The 24,936-nt window shown below is 41.4% G+C and overlaps 1 protein-coding gene across 4 annotated transcripts in view; it reads right to left on the reverse strand.

Annotated features, from left to right (window-relative positions):
• The window catches only part of LOC129720958 (ribosomal protein S6 kinase beta-2), a 71,006-nt gene extending 54,768 nt beyond the window's left edge, over nucleotides 1–16,238 (reverse strand). Inside the window, exons 1-2 of one of the 4 annotated variants that reach the window (XM_055672922.1) lie at nucleotides 16,081–16,238; nucleotides 14,975–15,351 (exon numbers count right to left, since the gene is read on the reverse strand). In XM_055672922.1, coding sequence (XP_055528897.1) covers nucleotides 14,975–15,055 — 81 coding nt within the window. In that variant the 5' untranslated portion in view covers nucleotides 15,056–15,351; nucleotides 16,081–16,238. The other 3 variants (XM_055672924.1, XM_055672923.1, XM_055672925.1) reach the window with 3 other exon arrangements.
• Between the last annotated feature and the right edge of the window lie 8,698 nt (nucleotides 16,239–24,936).

A 24,936-nucleotide genomic window follows, 5' to 3' on the forward strand; every position in this document is an offset into this window, starting at 1 on the left:
AATTGCGAAGAAGATTCAGAAAAAACGGATTGCTTCGTTCAACAATATTGATAAAATAATTGAGACCAATCATGCCGACTCTGATAAAAGCATGATGCATTCCGCTGATTCACCATAAATTACCAGTCTTACCGGTGGATAACACTGCGGAAGAAAATTCACCTCCCGTGTCCTCCCTAATTTCAAGTGCATAAAAAACAGAAAAATACTGTCGCCAGGAAGGACCGACATCAAGTCTATCGCACCCCGTTGACGCCAATACTGGCCGCCAAGCGGCAAGTTTCTTCCAGTCAGCCAAGTCACCTTTCAGACTTCGCTTTGTCATTCCCAATGTCGCAGTTCTCTAATTAGTGGGTGAGCTCGACGTCTATCGCCAGCCAGTGGGGTAACGCGATGGAATATTATGAAATCACTCGTCCGTTTGTGAATACTAGGTTTTGCCTCTGATTGTTGTGACCTGCACAGCGAATTTTTGGTGTGTTTTTTTCTACGACTACCGAAGTTAAAATACGATTCAAATCAGCAATAACAACTGCAAGTTTTTTAGCAACACGAAGAGAGGTCTATTTGATGATTCAACCTTTCGAGGACAAAAAAATCTTACCATTCTGAAAAATGGTACGAACGTTGCCCAAAAGGGGAAATTCATTATAATGCGCCACGATCCTACACTATTGAATAAGTTGTTCAATATGTTGAGAGGTGGAAAATATCAAGATAGAATTCTTAAACAAAAACAAACTATAAAGCTGATAAATCTACCAATGTATTGGTAGGTTTCGCGAATACGACAATTCAAAAATTATACAAATGTTTGTAACAGATCCACTACTGAGTATTAAGAAAGAAACCAACTCGCAATTTCCAAACCAAAGACAACAAACTGTTTACATGTGCGCACTCCGAAATACGCCGCAGACAATCGAGTGCGAGTGACCACAATAAATGATTCATCGACCTTCCCCCGTGGCTGGACGGACATCTACCGTAGTGCTGCTCGGCAACGAATTTCGCAATCCGTCTCAATTCGACCGTTCGAAACGCCGCTACACTACCTGCGTGCCCTACACCTGTACAGTGTAATCTTTCGGTTGACCGAGAGTACGATGATCCCATCGTTCTTTCCTGTGTATTGCTTCTTCTAAGTAAACATTTTTGTTGCGATGCGCACAAGTACACACTCCAGTAGCACCAACAGCCAGCAAGCAAATCATCATTAGCCGTCAGCATCGAAAGTAAGAGCAGAGCAGTAAGCACCACCCGACGTCATCATCATCATCATCATCATCAGTGACGTCGCAGCCATCGTAAATGCGAAACAACGGACTGCTAACATTGAGTGAGATGTTTGATGCGATAAAATAAAAACTGGGAAGCATCAGAGAACTTCCCTCATAAGTGGCTCTACATAGCGAAAGGTGTATGATGCGTGCGTTCAGAGTTCCTTGACACCTGCTGGATAAGCCCGAGAGTTCAGTGAAAGACTGAGACCCTGAACTGGAGCGTTGGTTCGATACGGACGCAGAAGCGGAATAATAACGAAACCAAAGAAACAGAAGCCTTTTCGTTCCGCGCTACTCGCCATCAGCTCGCCCCTCCGACGTCAACGAGCGCCGCATCACGGTACAACACACCTAGAACGCGAAAGTTCTCGATATAGCTTCCCCTACCCTATAGTGTGTCCTCTTGCTTCATTCATACCAACAGTTGTGCGTAATTTGCCGACGGAGTTTATACAGTATGTATGCACTGAGGCACCTTATAGACAGGCGCCGCCGTCGCGGCCACCGACGCCATCAGGAACAGGCATTTCCGATGCGCAATGTTTTGTTTCATTCCTTTAAATCCATACCATACCGTTTGCAGCAGCTGAGGGAGCACAGGGTGTCCGAGTGCTGCGAAATCTGTATGATTAACTACGAGAACGAGAAGCACCTGGGATAGATATATCGTGTTTTTGACGACTTAAAAAGTTGCGGTCTTCAGCAAACTTGTTCAAAAGGATACGGGGTGGATAATTTAGCAGGGGATTTTTCCGCTACGTGGCTCTATTGCTAATGCAATTTTTCGTATTTTAACGTTGAGCTATCTCGCGATTCCGATTTTTTGGAAAGCTGCGGTCTTCAACAAAATTGTTCAGAATGTAGAAGTCTTCTGGTTGGTGGACAGTCTAGTTCAGAATTCTGCCGCTATGTGGCGCTAGATAACTCATCATATGACTTTGACTTTCTAAAAAGTTGTGATCTTCAGTAAACTATTTCAGAAGGCTTCTAGTTGGTGCACACAATTCTTTCTAATCTTATTCTGACCTTAACTTATTTGACAATCCCGATTTTGCACTCTCCAAAGCTTTGTCGTGGATACACGACCTCGAGAAGGGGAAAATGATAAACATAAAGTGGCTGGAGTAACCCCAAACCCTTAACCACAACCACAACCATCGCAAAAAACAGGTTTGAAAAAATATTCAGCGTATTCCTAGGGTCTGAAGAGTAATAATTGAAGCAAACGGAGAGTATTTTGAGGGAGCAAAAGTTTAATTATTGATCATGCAATTCAAATTCACAATTTATATTATGTCAACGTGTTATCATGTCATCAGCCCAAATAAAAGAAATTGAAAACACAATTATTAAAATGGCTTATTTTTTCTGGAAAATTTACCGCATAAAAAAAGTTTTTTCCAATAATGTTGTGGAAATATTGTTTTGTAGCTGCACGTGAAGTTTCAAATGATTTTTTTTATGCGATTTATTTTGTGCGGTCCCTATTACTCGCGCAAAAACAGGTTTGACTGTATATCCATACTAGCGCCACATAGCTACAGAGTAGGGTGGGGAAAAGTGATCGATTTTCCAGAACCAAGTTTTTTTTGGTTCCTTTTGGGGTCCCAAACAACCCTAAATTCACCTGAAGTCGATTGGTTTTGTCTCCGCTTGGCGCATTTCATTTCAAACTTGTATGAAAATTCATATGGGAAAACCTACTTTTTTGCATTGACCATTCTAGAGAGCTCAATAATTCTTTAACAATGCACTACATTATGTTAAAGTATAGTATTTTAGATGCCTAACAACTTTGCAAAAGACACTGAAGGGCTAGAATGTCCCTAAGAAGAGCTGCTAAAAGTTGAGTATGTCGATTTAAATGCAGAAAATCTTGTTTTCTGCCAACATTACCAATGTACCGGCGTCAGTAGGATTCCCATCAGAAATAACCTGTCGTAACGAGTTTATACACTCAGCTAAACCAAGCAAACAAATTAAGGTCAATATTCTAGGCGTATATTGAATCTACAACGTGTTTCAGAGGTTACTTCTGATGGAAATCTGACTGACGCCGGTACACTGGCAGTGTTGGCAGAAAGAATGATTTGCAACATAAATTTCGACATACTCAACTTTGAACAGCTCTAGTATTTTTTTGGCACACCCTAGCTCTTTAGTGTCTTCGGCCAAGTTGTTAGGCATCAAAAAACCTACCAGTTGAAGTTATGAAATTTATGGTTTGAGCCATTATGAGCTCTTTAGAATGGAAAATGCAAAAAAGTTGGTTTTTCCATACAAATCTCCATATAAATTTAAAATGCAATGCGCCAAGCGGAGACAAAACCTAACTTCTAATGAATTCAGGATTGTTCAGGGCCCCAGATAGAGCAAAAAAAACTTAGCTCTGGCTTTCTGCGATCAAGTTTCGGTTTTTTCCATATAACGATTCCCCACCCTACTACAGAGTTTTATACCAAACTGTATACCAACCAGAAACCTTCGTCCTCTTAAATAACTTTGCTGAAACTCATAACTTTTTACATGCCCGACGAAGTCGCCGGGTACCCACAAATTGAAATTTAAATAACTGTGAAAATTCTCATCTGATTTTGCTAGTTTTTGCAACAAAAAATACAGTAACTTCTCTACTTTAAAATCTGTGTCAGCGGTGCTCCGAAATAATTTTCTCATTGCCGGCAATCAAGTTTTCAAGGATATATCCCGATACTGGGGAATTTTATGAGTATTTGACCAGAATCTTACAATTATAGGTTCAAAGGTAATAAAGTTATTTCCACATGCCAATTTTTGGTGTTATGGAGATATGGCCTCCATATGGTCCTCCCGGAACCAATTCCAGCGGGGCTTCTAGAAGCCATAGAAACAATTAAATAATACAACGTCGCCAATATTGGTATTTTCAGAACCGGAATGATATCTTGAGACCGGAAAACGATTCCTAACGCCATTTTGGATTCCAAAATGGCGACTTCCGGTATCTGGAAGCAAACCAGAATTGGTCGAGTACAATCGAACATGGGCATTTACGGAATCGGAATGATCAAGAGACCGGGCATCGACTCCAGACGCCATTTTGAAATTTTTGATGGTGACTTCCAGGTTCCGGATATCAGCTAAAATTTACTAAAAACTATGTCACATGAGTAGTTTCGGAATCGGGACGATGTCTAGAGACCTGAGAACGACCACAGAGGCATATTCGATTTTCAATTTCAAAATGGCGACTTTCGGACTACGGAAGGAAACCAAAATTAACCGAATTCCATCAAATATGAGTATTTTCGGAATCGGGATGATGCTCAGAGACCGGAAGTCAACTCCAGATACCAGTTTGAAATTAAAATGGTGACTTCCCGGTGTCCAGTCATTCTTTGGTTCTCTTCCAAAAACCGGAAGTCGCCATTTTCAAATTCAAAATGGCATCTGAGGTGGTTTTTCAGGTCTCTGGACGTTATCCCGATTCCGAAACTACTTGTATGAGGTGGTATTGGAAAATCTTTAGCTATTTTCCGGGAACTGGAAACCACCATCTTGAATTTCAAAACGGCGTCTGGAATTGATTTCCGGTCTCTGGTCACTATCCCGATTCCGGTAATACACATATTCGATGGTATTCGGCCAATTTTAGATCTTTTCTAGAAACCGGAAGTCGCCTTGGTGCTATTTGAAATGAACACTAAGGTCGTTTTCAGGTCTCTAGCGTAATAGTGTTTGTTTTTTGAGGCTATCCACGAATCAATCCTTTTTTCGATGTCTTTTTATGAGCACAACTGCTGATTAGCCAGACCGTGTGCCATCGAATAGAACAGAAAATAATCGGACGGCGCAATATATGAGGAATATAACGGGTGAGGTAAGACTTCCTATTTGAGCGTTCCTATGTAAGCTCTAACGACTGTTTGCAATATGAGGCCGAGCGTTGTAATGCATTAAAATTCTTTTTCGTGCCTCTGCTTGTATTGTAGCCAAAATTAAGGAGCTGTGTAGCCGCAAGGTAACAGAGGCCGCTTTGTCAAGCGGATGGTCGTGGGTTCGAATCTCAGTAGAAACAGGCCATTTGATGTCAAAAAGGAATTTGGCATGGGTTTGTTCTCAGGCTTCTCCACCATTTACCCTTCCTTTACGCTATAATCTATAAGGGGCTATCCACATACCACGTGGATAGCATTGTGGGAGGGGGGGGGGGTGGTATGTGTAATGTCCACGGTCCATACAAAATTTGTAGAATTTATATGATCAGTTGTCCACGGGAGGGAAATCGTTTAAAATCTGTCCACGTGGTATGTGAATGGTCCCTATTACTGTGACTTCCTACAATAATAAGTCCCTCTTATCAATAAAACAGACCAGAACTTCTCCGGGGAATTATAATTGGTGATATTTGGTAGGAGTATTGAGGCTCAATAAGCATGTAAAAGGAAGGGTAAAATCACATTACACACAAGCACTGATAAACTAATAATAAGCATGCCACTTCTCAATAGCGGTATTGCTAATAGTAAAAATGCGGGATACAGCAGACACCCGGGTATATCTCACAATAGATCAACGATTCTGGTCGCAGTGAGGAAGTTCATATAAAAAAAATTATTGTCGTTTTTTTGCGCAGTGTATATATTAATTGCATCTGTTGCAGCTGATACTGTTCCCCAGTAATGGTTTCGTTCAATTTCAACAGCTCAAATAAATAACTTCGACCTGATCCTATCAAATACACAGCATAACCTTCGCAGCGTGTATATTCGGCCGAGTCGCCGACGGTGAAGTGATGAATCCAATTTTCATTACCCGTCAAGTTGCAGTGAAGAAAAGCCTTCCTTATTCCCACAGGAGTTATTCACGGGCGAAAAAATGACGTTCAACTTCCTCAATGAACCCAAGATCCTTGTTTTGGAATCATTCCCAAAGCATGCAACCGCTTGGAGAAAGGACACGTAACCTCTAGTACCGAAGCAAGTTGTTGCTGTATTTGACATGGATTCCCATCGAGCTTTCCTTCCGATTCAGCATCTTCAAAGATTTTTGGCCTTCCTTCACGCGGATAGTCATCAACATCGAAATCACCGTCTTTGAAAGGATGTTGTTTCACTCCAAACAGCATTTCCATAAACTTTGTTTAACTACGCTTTGGAAAATTAGAGAAAGCTTTTTGAAATCAAAAATCCAAGAAAACCTCAGTGTACTTCGGAATTTGGAAGACACGTATAAGATCGGTGATACTCATAGGGCATATTTGCAATATGTAAAAAAAAAACCTAAGGCGAAATCTTGCCTCCTTCTGAAATATGTAAAGTCACTGAAAGCGGGCCCTGGAATGCCGTTCAATTTACAGTATAGGAGTAAAACCTTAAATACGGTCGCTGGAGCAGCTGAATTATTTGCCGATTTCTTCCAAGTGTCTATAACACAACGCCCCCTTAATACTTAGGGAAAGCTTTCGGAATGTAGAATCCTATGACACAAGTCTCCCAGCAATCAGGTTTCCGGTTAACAAGGTACGTACAGCATTTGAAAATTTTGACACTTCAAAATATCGATTCTCTGCTCACTGGGAAATGTTTTTGACTCACTAGTTCAAGTCGTGCTATACAGAACTGCCAGACCACAGTACCGCGGGATACCAACATGGGTTTGTGCAGCAATGGTCTACAGGCAGCAATCTGGAGTATGGGATTTTCAGAACTAATCGCAAAGCCTCAGCGATAACTCTGTATGTTCCAATGAATCCATTCTCACGTCTGGTGTCCCTCAAGGAAGCGTACTTGGTCCACTTATATTCAATATTCATCCTGTTTGTGAATGACATAAGCCTTAGATTGGAATCTTAGAAACGAATGTTTGCAGAAGGTCTTAAATTTCTTGTTTCATTCACAAGGCGCTCTGAGTCTCTGAACCATGTATATTACATCAGCAATAACACGCTAGAGCTGGCCATTTCTTTTCGCTATCTAGGAGTCACGACTGACTTGAAACTGCGACTTCAAGATTATGTCTCTATCACTGCAGGCAAAGTGTTCGCAATCGCACCATTTCACCGGTGTATACACTCTGGAAACTCTCTTCTGTAGATTGGTTCGAAGCATCCTTGAGAATGCAGTTCAAGTCTCGGCACAATACCAGCTAGCGTACGCCGTGAAACTAGAGCGGATACAAAAACAGTTCATGCGGTATGCTTTGCGCCAGCTCTCTTAGAATAACTCGATGAGTTTACCCGACTACACCGCGCGTTGCATGATTTTAATGTTGGTCGCAGCCCGTCGAACTAAGCTTCAAAGAGTGTTTGTGTTCGACGTTATAGAAAATTTATATGTAAATATACGGGGGCTCCGCCATAAGCTTGTCGTTCCACAGCACAAGTTACGGACGTAATGGTCATGTTTAAAGGCATACAACGATGTTAGTAGCGTTCACGAATTTGAAATGACGGCAACTACTTTTAAAAATAGGATTGGAAACTAGAATAAACTACCATTAGTCTGTACGATTTTTTCCGAAGACGATAAACAATAAACTCTTGGTGCGCTTCAGTCGCCGTTTACTATGGATGAAATAAGGAAGGTCACACTTTCCACAAATGACGATTATTTGGTACGAAATCATAAGTTTTTACGAAACTAAAAGTATCTGAAGTCACAATAAAAGCACAATCGTGTCAAAACAGCTCATTTACCATATGTCTCAGCTTGGAGCATCACGTTTAAAATCGACCAGGCGTCACCTATCGACTAATAGGGATAACCTAATAGTTTACTACTGGTGATAGCCCAAAAGTTCCTACAAAAACTGCAAACACTCTATATTTGGAAAACATTGTTTGAAATTTCCACTATTTTTGTTTTTTAAACTGTTTGGAAAAAATACTAAAATTAACCGGATTTACTAAGGAAAATTGCATTTCAAGCAAAGTATACATTAAAACAATAAGATAAAGAACCTATTGTAGTCAAACTTTGACGAACATATTTAAAGTTTGACATAAGTCCGGGTTATACTAACTGATGAGATGAGTTTTGATTAAGTGGTTCGGATTTTTTTCTTTTAGGAGTTGGTATGCTTATTCATGAGTCATATTTTTTACTACATCCAACATTCCTAGCATATAATCCCAAATACTGAAGTTCAATAGATTCAAATCGGCAGACGAAGTGGGGCATTCAGTTGTAGTGATGAAACACGGCAAATTTTTCTTGAACCACTTCTAAACAATTAATGCTGAATTCTGTTGAAAGCAATAACGTTCTGCTCCAAATAGTTACTTGATACGGGACAGAAAATGGACTTCAATATCGTATCGTAGGTAGTAATCTTGGTTCACACCTCTGTCAATGAGTTACAGTGGTAACTTGGGAGTTGACGAACTTGACTGGAATATCGCGAAGTCATATTTCAAATTCTCTATTATTTTGCATTTTTCAAATAGTTCTCGAAGTGGAAAACCTTTTTTCGTTTTCATCAAAAAAGGAAAATATGTAACCATCGACAGTATAAATTTATATACGAATATGTCAGACGGTGGAATTTACATTTTTTTAGATAAGCAATCTCGCATTCCATTCGGTCTTATTCACCACATAAAGACCGCTGAACTCTTCGATGGCACAAGATACATTTTTGCTCAGCTGTATTATTGTTATTTATTTTTCAAAAAAAGAAAAAACAGATGAACGGGCACCCTGTTGTGTCAGTGCGTGTGTCGGCTCAGCCAGTGCCGGTCAATGGCTTTTGCCCAGAATGGTAAGATGGTTAATTGCTCTTGTTCGATGATCGTATCATTATTGCGCGATGCGATGATGATTCATTCCCTCGCGGGTTGCGCCTTCGAGCACAGAACCCGACTTTAAAGAATCGAAGCTACGCTGAGCATCCGAGCCGTGAAAAAAAGACAAACTTTTTAGCCCGGTTAACAAATATCGACTCTTACAATCCTTTCTTTCTGACTGCCATCGGAGTAACCGGCAGCTTTATTTTTGGCCTCACACTACCGGTCTGTGACTGGCGAAGTAAAGGAGCGGTGCCCCCTAGGATATTCGAGCGCACACAAGTGGGAAGCACGGCTGTCTGGCGTCTCTCGACAACAAATCATGTCTACTGCCCGGACACCGATTGTGTAGGGAATGAGGAATGTACCCAATCAGATCCTTCTGATCAGTATCGTATGTGGTGTTTCGTTTCACCATGTTTCCCTGAATCTGAAACATCGATTTGGGGCAACATATTTCACATATTTTCATCCCGACAAACTCTAATACACTGCCGAAATGTCAATGACGTGATAATCATCATTGCTGTCGAGTCGGAGGAAACGTGGACCGATATTAAACGCCAATCGGTCGATGGCGCTCGCGGGCATCACCATACGCAACTTCAACTCATCTATCACGTATTCCTCCCACGCTCGCAAATCCCGACCGGCTGAATTGAACCACGCGCTCGCTCGGTGGCCTAGTTAGCATAAACAAAATTTAATTTTGTGGCGTCGAGTCCCACTCGAAGGCACGTGCAAATAACGTCCGGAAAAGGAGAATGAAAAAAAAAAAAGAACAAATTGTGGGTGGTGGTTATTGGGATAGAAGACGTGTTTCGGTGGGCATTGTTTGGGCGGCGTGGTGCTGCGGAAGGGCTAATGACACTGTCATGAAAGGATGGTTGGTAGGATCCGGCGAAAGGGTCTATTTTTAGCCACCAGAAATCGCATCGAAGATTTCTATTTCTGGATTGCACCATCGCCTACACCCCCGTCAGCCACTACTACTGGTTTTACTCTTTACTAGTGCGTATTATGAATTGTCATCTGACTTGACGTCACAAAGCTGCACGCCGTGATAAAGGTGATGCTGCTTCGGGTACGGGTGCTTGCTATGGGTTTTCACGTGGAGTTTTTGCTTTCCAGTTGGTTGATAAGTCATTATCCTATTTTCGGAATCGTATTACTATTGATGTTACGCTCAATTGATGGAACGTTTAGCGCGTGGTTAAGTACGTTAACGACAACATGAAGTTAACTATTGTACGTCAGACTTACTGCAAACAAAAATAAATTTAAATTGAGTTTAAATTTTAAATTTATTTCGTTAATTTAACAAGTTTTACTTCTTTGCCTCTTCTCAACCCGTTACGCTTTCTCGCACCTTAACTGAAACGTTCCCCAAAATACGGCGGTCTAAGTTGATCCTAGACTTTGTCTACCTTGTTTTAAGAGTGTGTGTAGGTAATTCCTATCACCGTCGCAGTTAGACGATTCCCCCGCGAACCTCACGCGGCGGTGTTGATAACCTCTGCTCTGGATAGACGAATGGTGGCTCGAACGAGCAAGTATACAGTAGATACCCCTACTTTTGCTTCATTTACGGGCACACGGGCACCAAATCGCTCCTGACGATGGGTGCTGCTACTTTATTGGCACAGCTGCGCTAGAAGGTCGGTCGACGGGGAGGGCAAGAAGACTTCGCGCATCGCATCCCCGTATTATCACGGTTCGTTTCATCGCCGGAGCACGCTCTAGTTGGGAAGTGTGAGTGTGGACATCGAAAATCGCTGTAATAAAGGGTCGAGAGGAAGAACAAAAAAAATGTGCTCCAAGCACGTGGTCGGAATGTGCAATCGAACGTCGGGTTTTTCAATTCAAATTTTCTTCATTTACAACAAGTCCCGTCCCAAGCGATTTGATGTCCTTTATGAGCTGTCAGATAAAGAACAGGCTACCTCTGTCGCCTCTCTCTCTCTCTCTCGCTATTTGCGACCAACAAACCAACGTAACGGCACACAAAGCGAACGGAGAGAAAGGAGACTCCAGTCTAGACTGAATTAATGACTAATATGATTTTATTTTCCCTTGGATTATATTTTCCATATTGTTCGCATCCACTGCTCGCCACAGGAGGGATTCCTTCTTGCAGTCGGGGCACATTATTTTGTCTAGAATGTGTATAGAGAACATCCGGTGACCCACTAGTCAATATAGCGACGCTAGACGCTGGAGGAGCTGGTTATATTGCAAGCGATCGACTTTCTTCGTTAGAGTGCATCCACTGAAGGTTGGCTTGAATTGGATTAATTAGATTATCCTCTATTCAAGGATTCGTATCGTTGAAACCAGTGGTATGGGAAGAAACGGCCCCATACTGTAACTGGAAGGGCTCTAGAAATGAATTTGATCAATCGAATTACAAGTGTGTGGGAAATCGTATCACGGTATTGATTAAAAAGGACACAAGAAACATATCAATGTTGGTCTGTTTAATAAGCAGTTTTGGAAAGATTCAACGAAAACGTTGAAAGATGAAGTTGTTTCCTTCAACTTCACTAACAAACTGATTGTAAACCCATTTACCTCTGTGATAGTGTAAATTTTTTGTTTGCCAGTTGCATGGATATTTAGTAAATTGATGTCCTTTACGGATACTACAGTTGCAGTTTGTCTAATCAGGCCAATACTTTACGGGTCCAACTTTGATCTACGGAGAATACGTTTTTTTTTTCAGACACTCCTGCTAGTATGTTTTGGAATCTGGATTTTTCATTGTTCCGAAAACCTGGGGTTTTGTCCGACATGGCATTTCTTGCCAAATTATAAGCTATCTTGCGAATTTATCAGCAAAAATGAATTTGAACTTTCTAGGGTCATCATCTCAACAGGTGACTAGATGACTTTTGTCCAGAAAACCGCCCAATAACCTCATGGAAACAAAATTTAATCCTGCACTCTGTAAAAACCTCGTTGTACAACTTCCGACCACGGCTTTTGGTTACTAGATTCTGCTTCAGTGTCCTGTTTGGTTACGTACTGTCCCGAAAAGATTGAAAACATTTTCACACACGAATTCTTCTTATGGTAATCTGACAGCCTAGGATTTGCTCTAACCGTTCTAAACACAAAAAAGCAGCTTTTAATCCTACTATGAAGCTTGATATAATCCTGCTGATCAATTGTATGCCGCTCAAGGAAATGTTTGAGAACGCTGCACACGGCTCTGAAAGAGGAAACATTTCAAAACAAACTGCTGCCAAAACATCCCAGATCCAACCACGCTGCCGTAAAAGGCCTTGAGGAGTGCAGGAGTGGAAATACCCTACGGGATGTGTAAAATGACACTTAATTGAAGTGATATCACGTCGGGGGCAAAACAAAAACATGTTTTACCATTCCAATGCACACGCGAGCACAAAAAATATTTTAAACGTGATTTATAAAAACACACCACACATCGTTCAAAATTTTTATAATTTTTTTTGCTAACATTCAATATTTCAATTTTTCAAATCACAATTTTGAAAAATTATCTAACTGATCGAACTCTGCAGATTGTCTAGCAGAATTCAAAATCTGATAGATTTCCTGTCAGAACCTCAGTCTTGGGTCCAGTCCTGTACAACATATTTACTTCAGATCTTCCTGATTCACCTCAAGGATCTCTGCGATGACACAAGAATTTCCGTTAAAGGAAAAAGGCGTGTGTCATTTGCAGACAGTTGCAGCCAAGTTTATTTTCTTTGCCTATTTGCAAAAATGGAAAATTTCCCCCAATGCTTCTATAACTCAATTGATATTTTTTCCTTAGAAGCCTCGAGTTTCTGTTCTCAAACCAAACAATAATCACGTTATAAGATGAATGGGGTTATTTTAATCCTCTAGTGCCCTGTACCGCCTTCAGACGGTCTTCGGTCAAACCTCTAAAAAGCTTCAATAAGGATTTAAAAAATGTTTATAAGGCTTTATAGTGATTTTTTCGAAGTCCGTCTAAAAATCAATTTGGGCACTAGAGGGTTAAGTTGGTCTGACAAGGTTAAGTACTTGGAACTAATTTACAATGAAACAAAAACTTATTTTCAAAGAGCACATTGAGAGCATACAAACAAAGTGCTTCAAATATACGAGATGTATATCCTCTCATTAACAGGAATTCTAAACTTTGTTCAAAGAATAAACTTTTGATTTACAAACAAATTTTTAGACCAGCAACGTTTTATGCTGTATCGATCTGGTCAAGTTGCTGTTCAACAAAGAAGAAAACGCTTTAAAGGATCCAGAATAAAATTCTGAACATGATTTTGAAACGTCCTCCTTGGTTTGGTACACTCGAATTACATAGACTTACTGGTGTTGAAACAAATAAAATTACTAACAATTTGCGACGAAAATCGTTGCAATCCTCAATTGCAACAATAAGCCCTCTTTATAGCCAATAAGTTAGCAACTTATAGTTAATACTTAGTATGTGTGACTTTAGTTCAAGCTATAGTTTTTAGTAGTTCCTAAACGGATTGCTATCAAAAATAAATTGTTTACATTTTTGAACAGAATTTCAGATGTATCACAAATACCTGAATGACCTTCTAACTGAAAAAAGATAAAATCAGACTACTTGGAGCAGAGCATTCGTGGTGAGATCAGTAAGCTTACTAAATTATAATCTAAGCTCGGAGCTGCTTTCATCGATTCTTTACTCGCAGACTTTTTTTTCTAAAAATTACCCTTTATGCTTTGTAGTGGCAAAAATTATGTTTTGATTTCACACTTTTTTTTCGTTCACAACACTTATTTGACACGGCACAATACAAAATCACACAATTTTATAGCTTTCTCTAAACAATTTGGTAAAAACTTCTGATAAAGCATAGTAGAGCATTTTCACAAAAATAGGCAAATATTTTAATCGACCATTTCCTGTTGGCTGAGGATGTCACAAGCTATTAGTATTTATGTATTTATTTATGAATCACGACTGACTTTTGAAAAAGGTTGATGTAACAATGGTATTGATGATTACAAATATTTTCAGAGCCGGAACGGTTTGTTTGATCGATGAGACGTCTTCGACAAAATTTTAGATAAAAATTTTGTTTTCACGAGAAAAAAAAATTGGCAAAAGGATTGCTAAACAGCGATGGCCCGACCATGAAGAAATTAAAAACAAAGCAGTAATTTGATTGATATTTTTTCTCATGCCAAGAAGATTTTACTGTAAGAATAAATTTCTACAAATAGTGGGCAGTTTTTTCATAATCAAAATTATATTTTCAGAACAAAATGCCTGAATTTTTCATTAGAGTATCAATTAAATCAAAAAGGTTTATTTCAAATTTTGCGTATTTTTTCAGTTTGTTTCGGTTAGAAACGTTTATTACTTCTTTTTAGAAGATCACACAATATATTTTGTATATAAATAAAGTATTATGCAATAGAAAAAAGACGCGTTCGATAAGTGTTGTTTTTGGCAGTCTACTTTTTTACTTCTCAAAGCAGGAATCACATAAAATTCCTACACACTTCGATGTGTGAAAGCATTTCAACATCTAAATTCTGTTTTATCGACCCCAGGTATTACTGTGTTAAATTATGTTACGTTCTCTGGATAGATAAATGAGGTGGAGAAGTAAAATGCTTGACCGTGTCATATAAAGTTTTAATGAAATAAATTTATAAAATCTACCCGTACATTTTTCACATTCACCACATAAACCAGGAATCCGAATGAATAGAGGAAATAATAACAGAAAAATCAAGCCAAATAAGTTGTCCTTTCTTGGACTTCCCAGTGTACATAGTACCAGGTCCTTCAACATTGTGCTAATTTTTCGCAACTTTCAACGTGCTATAGGATGGAAACCCACGGCCGCGGCTCGAATCTCAAGGATAGTCAATAGAAAACGACGGAGAGAACGCAGGTGTGGATGGAAGTACTTACATCATCGACCTCGATCACATCATCGTCCGAGTCATGAATGTTCTCCTCATCGTGCAGCTCCAAGTCGAAAACATCAGCCATTTTGGTGTCGTATATTTTTGTGTACCTCTCGCAGGACCAACTTTTGTTTTGGGTTTCCTTCAGTTATCGTATTGGGAACACTTCGCTCTAGTGGCGATTATCCTTTATGAACACGAATTTTCACTTAACTGCTTGTCGAGCTTTACAGGTACGGCCTTCGCACCGCATTACACTCACACGACAGCGGTTCAACACAGCTTCCAATAGAAACCCCGCGGAATCCGGAACTGGATACCAACTAATCAAACGTATTTGCTTCTTCGTAATGCACTTGTTCAACCAGAAATTAACTAAATCTAAAAAAATGCTTTCTTAGAACACTTTTGGATGCGCTTTCACGAATTTGTTGTTTCGAGCCAGGACATTATCTTTTTCGGGAGGGCAGAAATGCGAATCACAAAACCCCAATAATGGCGCGGTATACTATTTGGCGAAATTGGACAAGGCCTGTTTTTGTTCTTTTGCGTTGTCAAAATCGTTCTGTCACTCGCACACAAACGTCACCGTTCGAGTAAACACACGCACACACACCTGTTCGATTGTTTTTATGTGCAGCGCAAAAGCAGCAGCAGGCAGGAGAGAAAAGTTGAGAGTACACGCACGCATACAAGCTCCTTCCTGCGCTTATTTTTTTTGGCAAAACTTTCGTCACTTAAGTAACGATGCAGGGAATCTAAATTTACTTACAGGTTATCTAGTGTTTGATAAGATAAACACTGAAGCCTCCCTAGACTTTCTAATAAATGATGTTACATTCATATTTCCGTCAATTGTCACTTTTTTTACTGAAACAATTTTTGCCCTCCCGAAATCTTATTGAATGAAGCACAATTCTAATTTAATGATTGTAAAAACGAGCTCAATTTTTTTTCTGCACTAGAATTTCAATAATTTTCCGCACAGCCTTCGCTACACCACTAGAGCACTGTCGCACCGCGTGAAAACGGTATTCACATTTGCCCCGGCTTGAGCTGCCCTCGATTGAAAACCACAGAGAAAAAAAACAAGAAAAACCTTCACTTTACCTCATTCATAGGTTACTCAATTCTACTTTATTCTTTCACACGTCGCGCACTGTTTTAATTAGCACAATATAGGTACCTATTGCTCAGAGACTAACGGGAGCTGCACAAAAAACGCGTACGTCGCGATCAAAGTTTAACCATCGTCTAATCAATGGGACGAAATTCCGTTCCGTGAGGCCGTCGTGTCGGTACACGAAGCGAAGGCAACCGCCGTCGTAGGTAGAGCGATTTTACTATACACAACACAAGCCCCACAAAACATGCACACGATCAAACGCAACACAACACAGTGAATAATGAATCAATAATACGCAGCAACAGCAAACTACTACCATCGCAAGCAGTCACTGGCAAAGGGGCAGTTCGAAATGAAACAGATTGGCCGTAATCGAGACATGCCGGAGAGTCGCGAAATTCATTCATAATGTCGACCGGAGGCGGCTAGAGACATTAATTTTGTAGACAGGCTGGTTACCATCTTGTTAATTTATTACGGGATGCAAGTTAATCTTATCGTAGCAATTTTATTTTAAGACCCTTCCGCATACCTAAACCTAAACAATGGGAATTGTTTTGAAGTTCAGACTATTAGGATTAGTTTAATATCGAACACTCTTCAAATTACGTGCCAAATGCTAATTGAAAACACTGTTATTCATTGACTGAGTCTACTCGAATTCGAACAAAAACCTCCCTAACTGATGCTGATTAACGCTGAAATATGTGTTGAGCAAATATTCTCAAGGAAAAAACATTGTACAGTCGTCGTTTGATAACTGCAACGCTTGACACATGCCAAAATTAAGAGGGTGGTCCGTCACTACCATTGTTGTTTTCAATGATGTCGAAATGTATTTTTTTAATGGCATAGTGGCAAAAATAGCAGAAAACTAAAATAGGCAAGCTTTTCGATTTTTTTCTTCACATAACATTTATTTGACACGGCACAAATACAATTTAATGTTTAACGGCGCCAATTATATCTGATGACTTAAAAACTAAAGCAAATTTTTTATCCTCGCTGCCGACTACGAGCTGAAATTAAGTCTAACTTAAAACTAGCATGGGATTTCCAATCAGTGTTTTGTTGTTCAATGGTCGTCTGATAATCGTCGAATGGCATGTATGGATTCGTTCTGCTGAGCCACGATGTCGTGAGTTGGGACAGAGGCTCGTAGTCCTTGGGTCCTGGTTCTATTGTGCGGGGTCTGGTTGCTGGTTTTGTGCTTAAGGTTCAAACGTGTTCTTGTCGTTTTGTTGGGTGTAGACGGAGGGGAACGGGACTAGACTGGGGCGTGGATGGATTTCAGGAAAACGTATATAAGGGACATGTAGGATAGGTCACGGCTCGCCAAGACATCACGAACAGGAACAGCCGGCTGTCTACCCTCGGCCTGCAGGGAAGCTATTAATTTAGACCTGGCGTCACGGTGTACAGGGCATGACCAAACCACATGCTCTATGTCGCGATAACCTTCACCACAGGCACAGATACCACTTTCCCCGAGCCCAACACGACGGAGGAGCGCGTCAAATCTATAGTGATTGGACATAAGCCGGGACATCACGCAAATGAAATCCCGACCTACATCCAACCCCTTGAACCACGGGTTCGTCGATACTTTGGGGATTATGGAATGTAACCACCTTCCCAATTCCCCTCTGGTCCAAGCATTTTGCCAACTGATGATCGTATTCTGACGTACAAGTGCGAAAAATTCATTAAAGGCAATTGGTCTTTCATAAATATCACCGTTTGTTGCGCCCACCTTAGCCAAAGAGTCCGCTTTCTCATTACCCGGTATCGAGCAGTGAGAAGGGACCCACGCTAAGGTAATCTGAGTAGATTTTTCGGATAAAGCACTCAGATGTTCCCGTATTTTCCCCAGGAAATACGGAGAGTGCTTAACATCTTTCATCGATCGGAGAGCCTCAATGGAACTGAGACTGTCCGTAAAGATGAAATAATGGTCCGTGGGCATTTTTTCGATAATCCCTAGGGTGTACTGAATTGCAGCTAATTCTGCGACGTAAACAGAAGCAGGATTATCGAGCTTATGGGAGACGGTTAAATTGTTATTGAAGATACCGAAGCCAGTGGACCCATCAAGAAGTGATCCGTCAGTGTAGTACATATTGTCGCAGTTGATGTTTCGATATTTATTGGAAAAAATTTTAGGGATCTGCTGCACGCGTAAATGATCCGGGATTCCACGAGTTTCTTCTATCATGGATGTATCGAAAAACACAGTAGAATCAGAAGTATTTGATAAGTCGACACGATTTGGAATATTCGAAGAAGGGTTAATATTTTGGGACATGTGATTGAAATACAATGTCATAAAACGGGTTTGAGAATGAAGTTCGATTAACCTTTCAAAATTTTCAATCACGGGACGGTTCAAGACCTCACATTTGATTAGAATACGAGAAGACAGGCTCCAGAAGCGGTTTTTCAATGGTAGTACTCCAGCTAAAACCTCCAAACTCATCGTATGGGTCGACTGCATGCAACCTAAGGCGATACGCAAACAACGATATTGTATTCGCTCCAGTTTGATCAAATGTGTGTTTGCTGCGGAGCGGAAGCAGAAACACCCGTATTCAATAACAGACAATATCGTTGTTTGGTAAAGCCTTTTAAGGTCTCCTGGATGGGCTCCTCACCATTGTCCGGTTATTGTACGGAGAAAATTCACTCTTTGTTGACATTTTTTCATCAGATACCTCACGTGACAACCCCAGGTGCCTTTAGAGTCGAACCAGACACCAAGATATTTGTGTACCAAAACCTGAGAAATCGTTTTACCCATTAATTGTGTTTGAAGCTGAGCAGGTTCATGCTTCCTAGAAAAAACTACTATCTCAGTCTTCTCCGGAGAGAATTCGATACCTAGCTGTAAAGCCCAAGCAGACAAATTGTCCAAGGTATCTTGCAATGGTCCTTGCAAATCGGCAGCTTTGGCTCCTGTAACAGAGATTACACTGTCGTCTGCAAGTTGTCTTATCGTGCATGAATTTGCCAGACATTCGTCGATGTCATTTACATAAAAGTTGTAAAGAAGGGGGCTTAAACATGAGCCCTGGGGAAGACCCATGTAGCTAATGCGAAAAGTTGCCAAATCGCCATGCGTAAAATGCATGTGCTTTTCGGACAACAAATTGTGCAAAAAATTGTTCAAAATTGGAGAAAATCCTTGTCGGTGAAGTTTACCCGAAAGAATGTCAATAGAAACGGAATCAAAAGCCCCCTTAATGTCCAAGAACGCAGACGCCATTTGTTCTTTACGAGCATACGCCAGCTGAATATCTGTTGAAAGCAACGCAAGACAATCATTCGTCCCTTTGGCACGGCGGAAGCCAAATTGAGTTTCTGATAGTAGACCATTTGATTCGACCCAGTGGTCTAAACGACGGAGTATCATTTTTTCCATCAATTTCCGGATACAGGATAGCATTGCAATCGGCCTATAAGAGTTGTGATTAGAAGCTGGTTTCCCTGGTTTTTGTATGGCGATCACCTTCACTTGCCTCCAATCCTGCGGTACAATGTTTTGCTCCAGGAACTTATTGAACAAGTTCAACAAGCGCCTCTTGGCATTGCCGGGTAGATTCTTCAACAAGTTGAATTTGATTCTATCTAATCCAGGCGCGTTATTGTTACAGGACAGGAGGGCAACTGAAAATTCTGCCATCGTAAAAGGTGATTCTATCGCGTCGTGGCCCGGAGACGCATCGCGAACAATATTTTGCGCAGGAACAGAGTCCGGACATACTTTCCTGGCAAAATCAAATATCCACCTACTTGAAGACTCCTCGCTTTCGTTGACCGTTACGCGATTCCGCATTCTTCGGGCTGTGTTCCAAAGAGTGCTCATCGATGTCTCCCTCGACGTCTCGTTCACGAACCGACGCCAATATCCACGTTTCTTTGCTTTAGCCAAGCTTTTAAGCTTGGTATCAAGCTCCGAATACCGTAAATAGTCGCCAGGTATACCTCCCGTCTGGTAGGCCTTAAACGCGTCGGATCTTTGCGTGTAGACATCGGAGCACTCTTGGTCCCACCACGGAGTGGGAGGCCGTTCTTTGATCGTTACGCCGGGATATTTCTTCGTTTGGGCTTGCAACGCGGCGTCGAGAATCAAGCCCGCGAGGAGGTTGTATTCTTCAAGTGGTGAATGATGTTGATTCGACTCGACCGCTTTTGAAATCATTTCCTCGTATAACTTCCAATCGACATTTCGTGTGAGGTCATACGGAATGTCAATTGGTCGCATGCGAGTTGACCCGTTAGTAGTTGAAATAAGAATAGGCAGATGGTCGCTACCGTGAGGATCGAGGATTACCTTCCATGTGCAATCCAACCGTAGCGACGTCGAACATAAGGATAGATCCAAAGCGCTTGGGCGCGCTGGAGGTTTCGGGATACGTGTCATTTCACCGTTGTTTAAAATAGTCATGTCGAAGTCATCGCAAAGGTTATAGATTAAAGAGGAGCGGTTATCATTGTATGGGGAACCCCAAGCCACGCCATGAGAGTTGAAGTCTCCCAAAATCAAACGTGGCGAGGGAAGAAGTTCTATTAAATCAAAGAGCAGCCGTTGCCCAACCTGTGCTCTGGGGGGAATATATATTGAGGCAATACAAAGCTCTTTACCTTGTATTGTCATTTGACATGCGACAACTTCGATGCCTGGAATCGAGGGGAGGTTAATACGATAGAAAGAATAGCACTTTTTAATCCCTAAAAGTACTCCTCCATATGGGGTGTCTCGATCAAGGCGAATAATATTAAAATCATGGAAGTTGAGATCAATATTTGAAGTAAGCCAAGTTTCACAAAGGGAAAATGCATCGCATTTGTTTTTATTTATCAACACTTTAAACGAATCAATTTTTGGTAAAATACTTCTACAATTCCACTGTAAGACAGAGATAGAATCCTTCATATACGCAGTTGAATTAGGCATCGAAGGATACAATCGCTGCAAGGAGAGGCCATTGGGCAGTCAACTGCTTCAAAAATGATCTAACTGTTGGGAGGAATGCTGTAAGAAAAATTTTAATTGGATCGGGTACATTGAAAGTTTCAAAAATCCAGTCCACAATGTCAGAAAATTTCACTAATCCAGAGTTTGTTTCATCAACTGGGAGTGTAAAAGGAGCAACTGGGGTTTTAGATGTTCCTGGCAGTGCTGGGAACTCCTTCTGGGACTTTAAATTTGCCAGCCCAGGAGGAGTTTGCTTCGGTTTTTCCGCAGCACTGTTTGGTTTGTTTGTAACTTTCATTTCATTTTGAGAAATCTTAGGACCTTTTCTGGGAAGTTTAGGAGAGGAAATTTTTTTCCTCTTTCTAGACTCCCCAGGATTGGCGTAAGATGCTTCCGCTGGTGAATCGTCAGAATCGGTTTCATCAGAGGACAACAGATCGAAGGGGTTCGAAGTAACGGGAGAAGTGGTAACGGTCTTCTTCAGCATGTCAGCGTAGGAACGCTTTGAACGCTCTTTGAGAGACCGTTTTATTTTATCCCTGCGCTGCATGTACACCGCACATGTCGAGAGCTCATGCAGACTTTCTCCGCAGTGAATACACTTTTCAGCGTTAACACTGCAAGAATCTTCCGCATGAGACTCCCCACACTTGCCACAACGTGCCTTATTGCAGCAGTAGGCGGCTGTATGGCCTAACTGCTTGCAATTCAGGCAGTTCATGACGCGGGGCACGTAGAGCCTCACAGGGAGACGAACCCGGTGGATCGAGACGTGGCTTGGTAGTGCAGACCCGGCGAACGTAACTCGAAACGAGTCTGACGGAGTGTATACTGTTTTGCCACCGATGATCGATGCTGACCGCAATTGCTTGCAGTCGAGCACCTTTACTTCGGGACACGTTTTGTTCTTAAAGCACCCTTTGGCACTTTGCAGTATACACTCGACGGACAGACTCGAATCGGTTATGACACCGTCGATCTCCACGTCTCGTGCGGGTATGTAAACGCGATACTCGCGTGTGAAGAGCTCAGAGCAAGCTATATCGTTGGCCTCTTTCAGGTTACCGACCACGACACGGAGCTTGTTAGGCCGGACCTTGGAAATTTCGGTCACGCCCTTGTACTCCTTCGTCAGGTCTTTAGAAATCTGCAAGAGGTTCAACTTTTTCGATTTCGGTCCTGCCTTTGGCCGAAAATAAACAGTATAGCTGCCCTGGGCTCCGTCTGGGTAAAGCCTGGGGCGAGGGGGGACTGAAGAATGAACAGGGGAGGGGGTAACAGAAGGGTCAGGGTCAGAGGGGTTCGGGGATGGTGGCGCGAGAGGCGAGGGATCTACATCCATCGCGCTAAGTCTAGCGCACTAGCGCTGACAAGAACACGTACCTTTTTATTTCTCCCTTCCAGTAAGGTTGGTTGTCCGATCGTTCGAAGTAGCAGCCGTTACAGCCAGCAGCACCAATACAGCAGCACCAAACAGCCACCAGCAGCGAGCCAGGTGTGAGATCACTCCACACAGCGATACAACTCGCTGGCACTGATGGCTTCTTCTTTTTCCTCGTTTGTGTCTCGTCCACTGCTGTAGCACAATCCAGCCAGCAGCCAAATCGGCTTACGCACCAGCTGGCAGTCACGATGCGAAACAGTTGCACAAAGGCACGACCTTGAACCCGGATTTATTTCACTTGACCAGGCAAACAATGCCAACACTTGTTCACACGTCTTTTGTTTTATACTCTATCGGACCGATCACCAAACACGTCCAGTACTGATGCGTGTTCGGCACAGAATGAAGCTTTTCGATTAATCAATTTGATATGCATATTTCCGCATCATAATTTATTGCGTTTTAGTAACTTCTTAACATAACCAATATGTAGGCGAAAATAAAGTTCATCACTACAATAAACTATTTTACGACACGTATCTGAACTCAATTCATGAATGAAATTTTGAAAGAAAGCTTGGAACCGCTGACATAACGCAAGTAAAAGCAACATCAATGTCAGCAGGATCCGTGACCCCTGTCGGTTCGTAAAATGGTCTATTTAACGCATGGTCACAAAATATTGTTTGTGATCTACTATGCACTGCCACACTGAGTAGTGAAAGCTAGCCAAACAATGCACGAGGGATATTATTATAAGAGAAAACTTTTGTAATAATTACGGAAAGTGAACCACATAACATGGTGATTTTGCTTCATTGATTAATAGGGGAGAACTATAATCTCCCATCTAGAATGAAGAGACAACAAGTAAACGAAATCGGAAGAAAATGAAATGTTTACAGAGATTCAACAATTTTCATTTTCGAATGCATTTAGAATCCCGCCGCAAGATCCGTCACTTCAATGTCAAATATGACATCAGATTTGACGGATTGTGGTCCGATAACTGCAAAGTTATTGCAGTTATCGGTCTTGCAGTTAAAAAGCGTTGCAGTTAAAAATCTTGCAGTTATCGAACGGCGACTGTATAAATATTGCTTCAACCCAAAATTCAATCCATACAGTGCTTAAACGAGTGAAAGTAGAATAATCACTGTACAGTAGAAAACGATGATGAATGAACAATACTGAAACACAAAAACAACAACATTGTTGTTCAACAGTTTATTAAGTTTTATTTTAGCCGATATTAGGCGTAATAGCAGCTTAAAAAATCTCCCAGGTGGTCTCGAGGTACGTTGCTGGTCTAACAAGTCAGTCGTCGTAGATTCGAGTCTCGGCTCGGGAAAGACTGTTAGTGTCAGTAGGATCGTAGCACTAGCCCCGCAATTGTCCTGTACACCTGTACACCGGAATGTAGCACCAAAGCTTTGCTTTGCTTTAGCAACGCGCGCGGCTTTCCGGCAGTTAACCGGAGCATTCACCATGGCGAACGAAAACATTCGTGTGGGAATGTGTTTGAGTTCTTTTTTTGTTTTATTTATCAATTTCTCCTCAGTTTTCGCAACAAAATTGTTGGAGTAGATCTTACGCTTCAGGTTTGCCCAGCAATCTTCGATGGGACGTAACTTGGGGACGTTGGTCGAGTTCGCCAACTTGGGAATCACATTGATAAGTCAGTCGCTCCATCTCCTCCAACGATCGCTTCATTAATTAGTTTTTAAACAGTTTATTTGACACGATACAATTTGGCACGATACAATTTATGTTCAACTGAGCCAAGTACATTTTTTTTTAATTCTAAATTAGCAGGGAAAAGAGGCAGGCCTTTTTTTATTCTCGCGGCCGACTACGAGCTAGTGGGGATTTAAGGTGAGAGGAGGGGTGTTACATTTTTGTTTTTAACTATACAGAATGTATTCATTTGTACGTGGCAGCCCAGTGATGTTCTATTTGAGCAGTTTTGGTCTGAGGTGTCTGCGTAAACATAGAGATGCCGAGTCTTCGTTTTAGTGTCTCCAGCCGGGTGTATCATTCTCTTTCAGTTTGTGAAAGAAATTGTATTCTAGCATATAGATAAAAGAAATCAAATTTTAATGCCAGCATTTTTTATAAACCCGTGTAGCTGTGTCATGTACTGGAGATCACCGCTTCCCAGAATGTCTCTAACGGGTACGTTCGGTTGTTTTCCTCGGGCTCGAAGGGAACCTATAAGCTCAGACCTAACACCACAGTATTCGGTACACGACCATACAACATGCTCGATGTCATGGTAGCCATCGCCACAAACGCAGTGATTACTGTCTACAAGCCCTATACGAAAGTGATGCGTGTTTAACGTATAGTGATTGGACATAAGTCTGGACATCACGCGAATGAAGTCCCGACCTACATCCAACTCCTTGAACCATGCTTTCGTCGATACCTTAGGAAAAATGGAATGTAGCCACCGTCCCAGTTCATCTGAGTTCCATGATG

Source organism: Wyeomyia smithii, chromosome 2 (assembly GCF_029784165.1).
Source record: "Wyeomyia smithii strain HCP4-BCI-WySm-NY-G18 chromosome 2, ASM2978416v1, whole genome shotgun sequence".
In the NCBI taxonomy this organism is placed as follows: Eukaryota; Metazoa; Arthropoda; class Insecta; order Diptera; family Culicidae; genus Wyeomyia; species Wyeomyia smithii.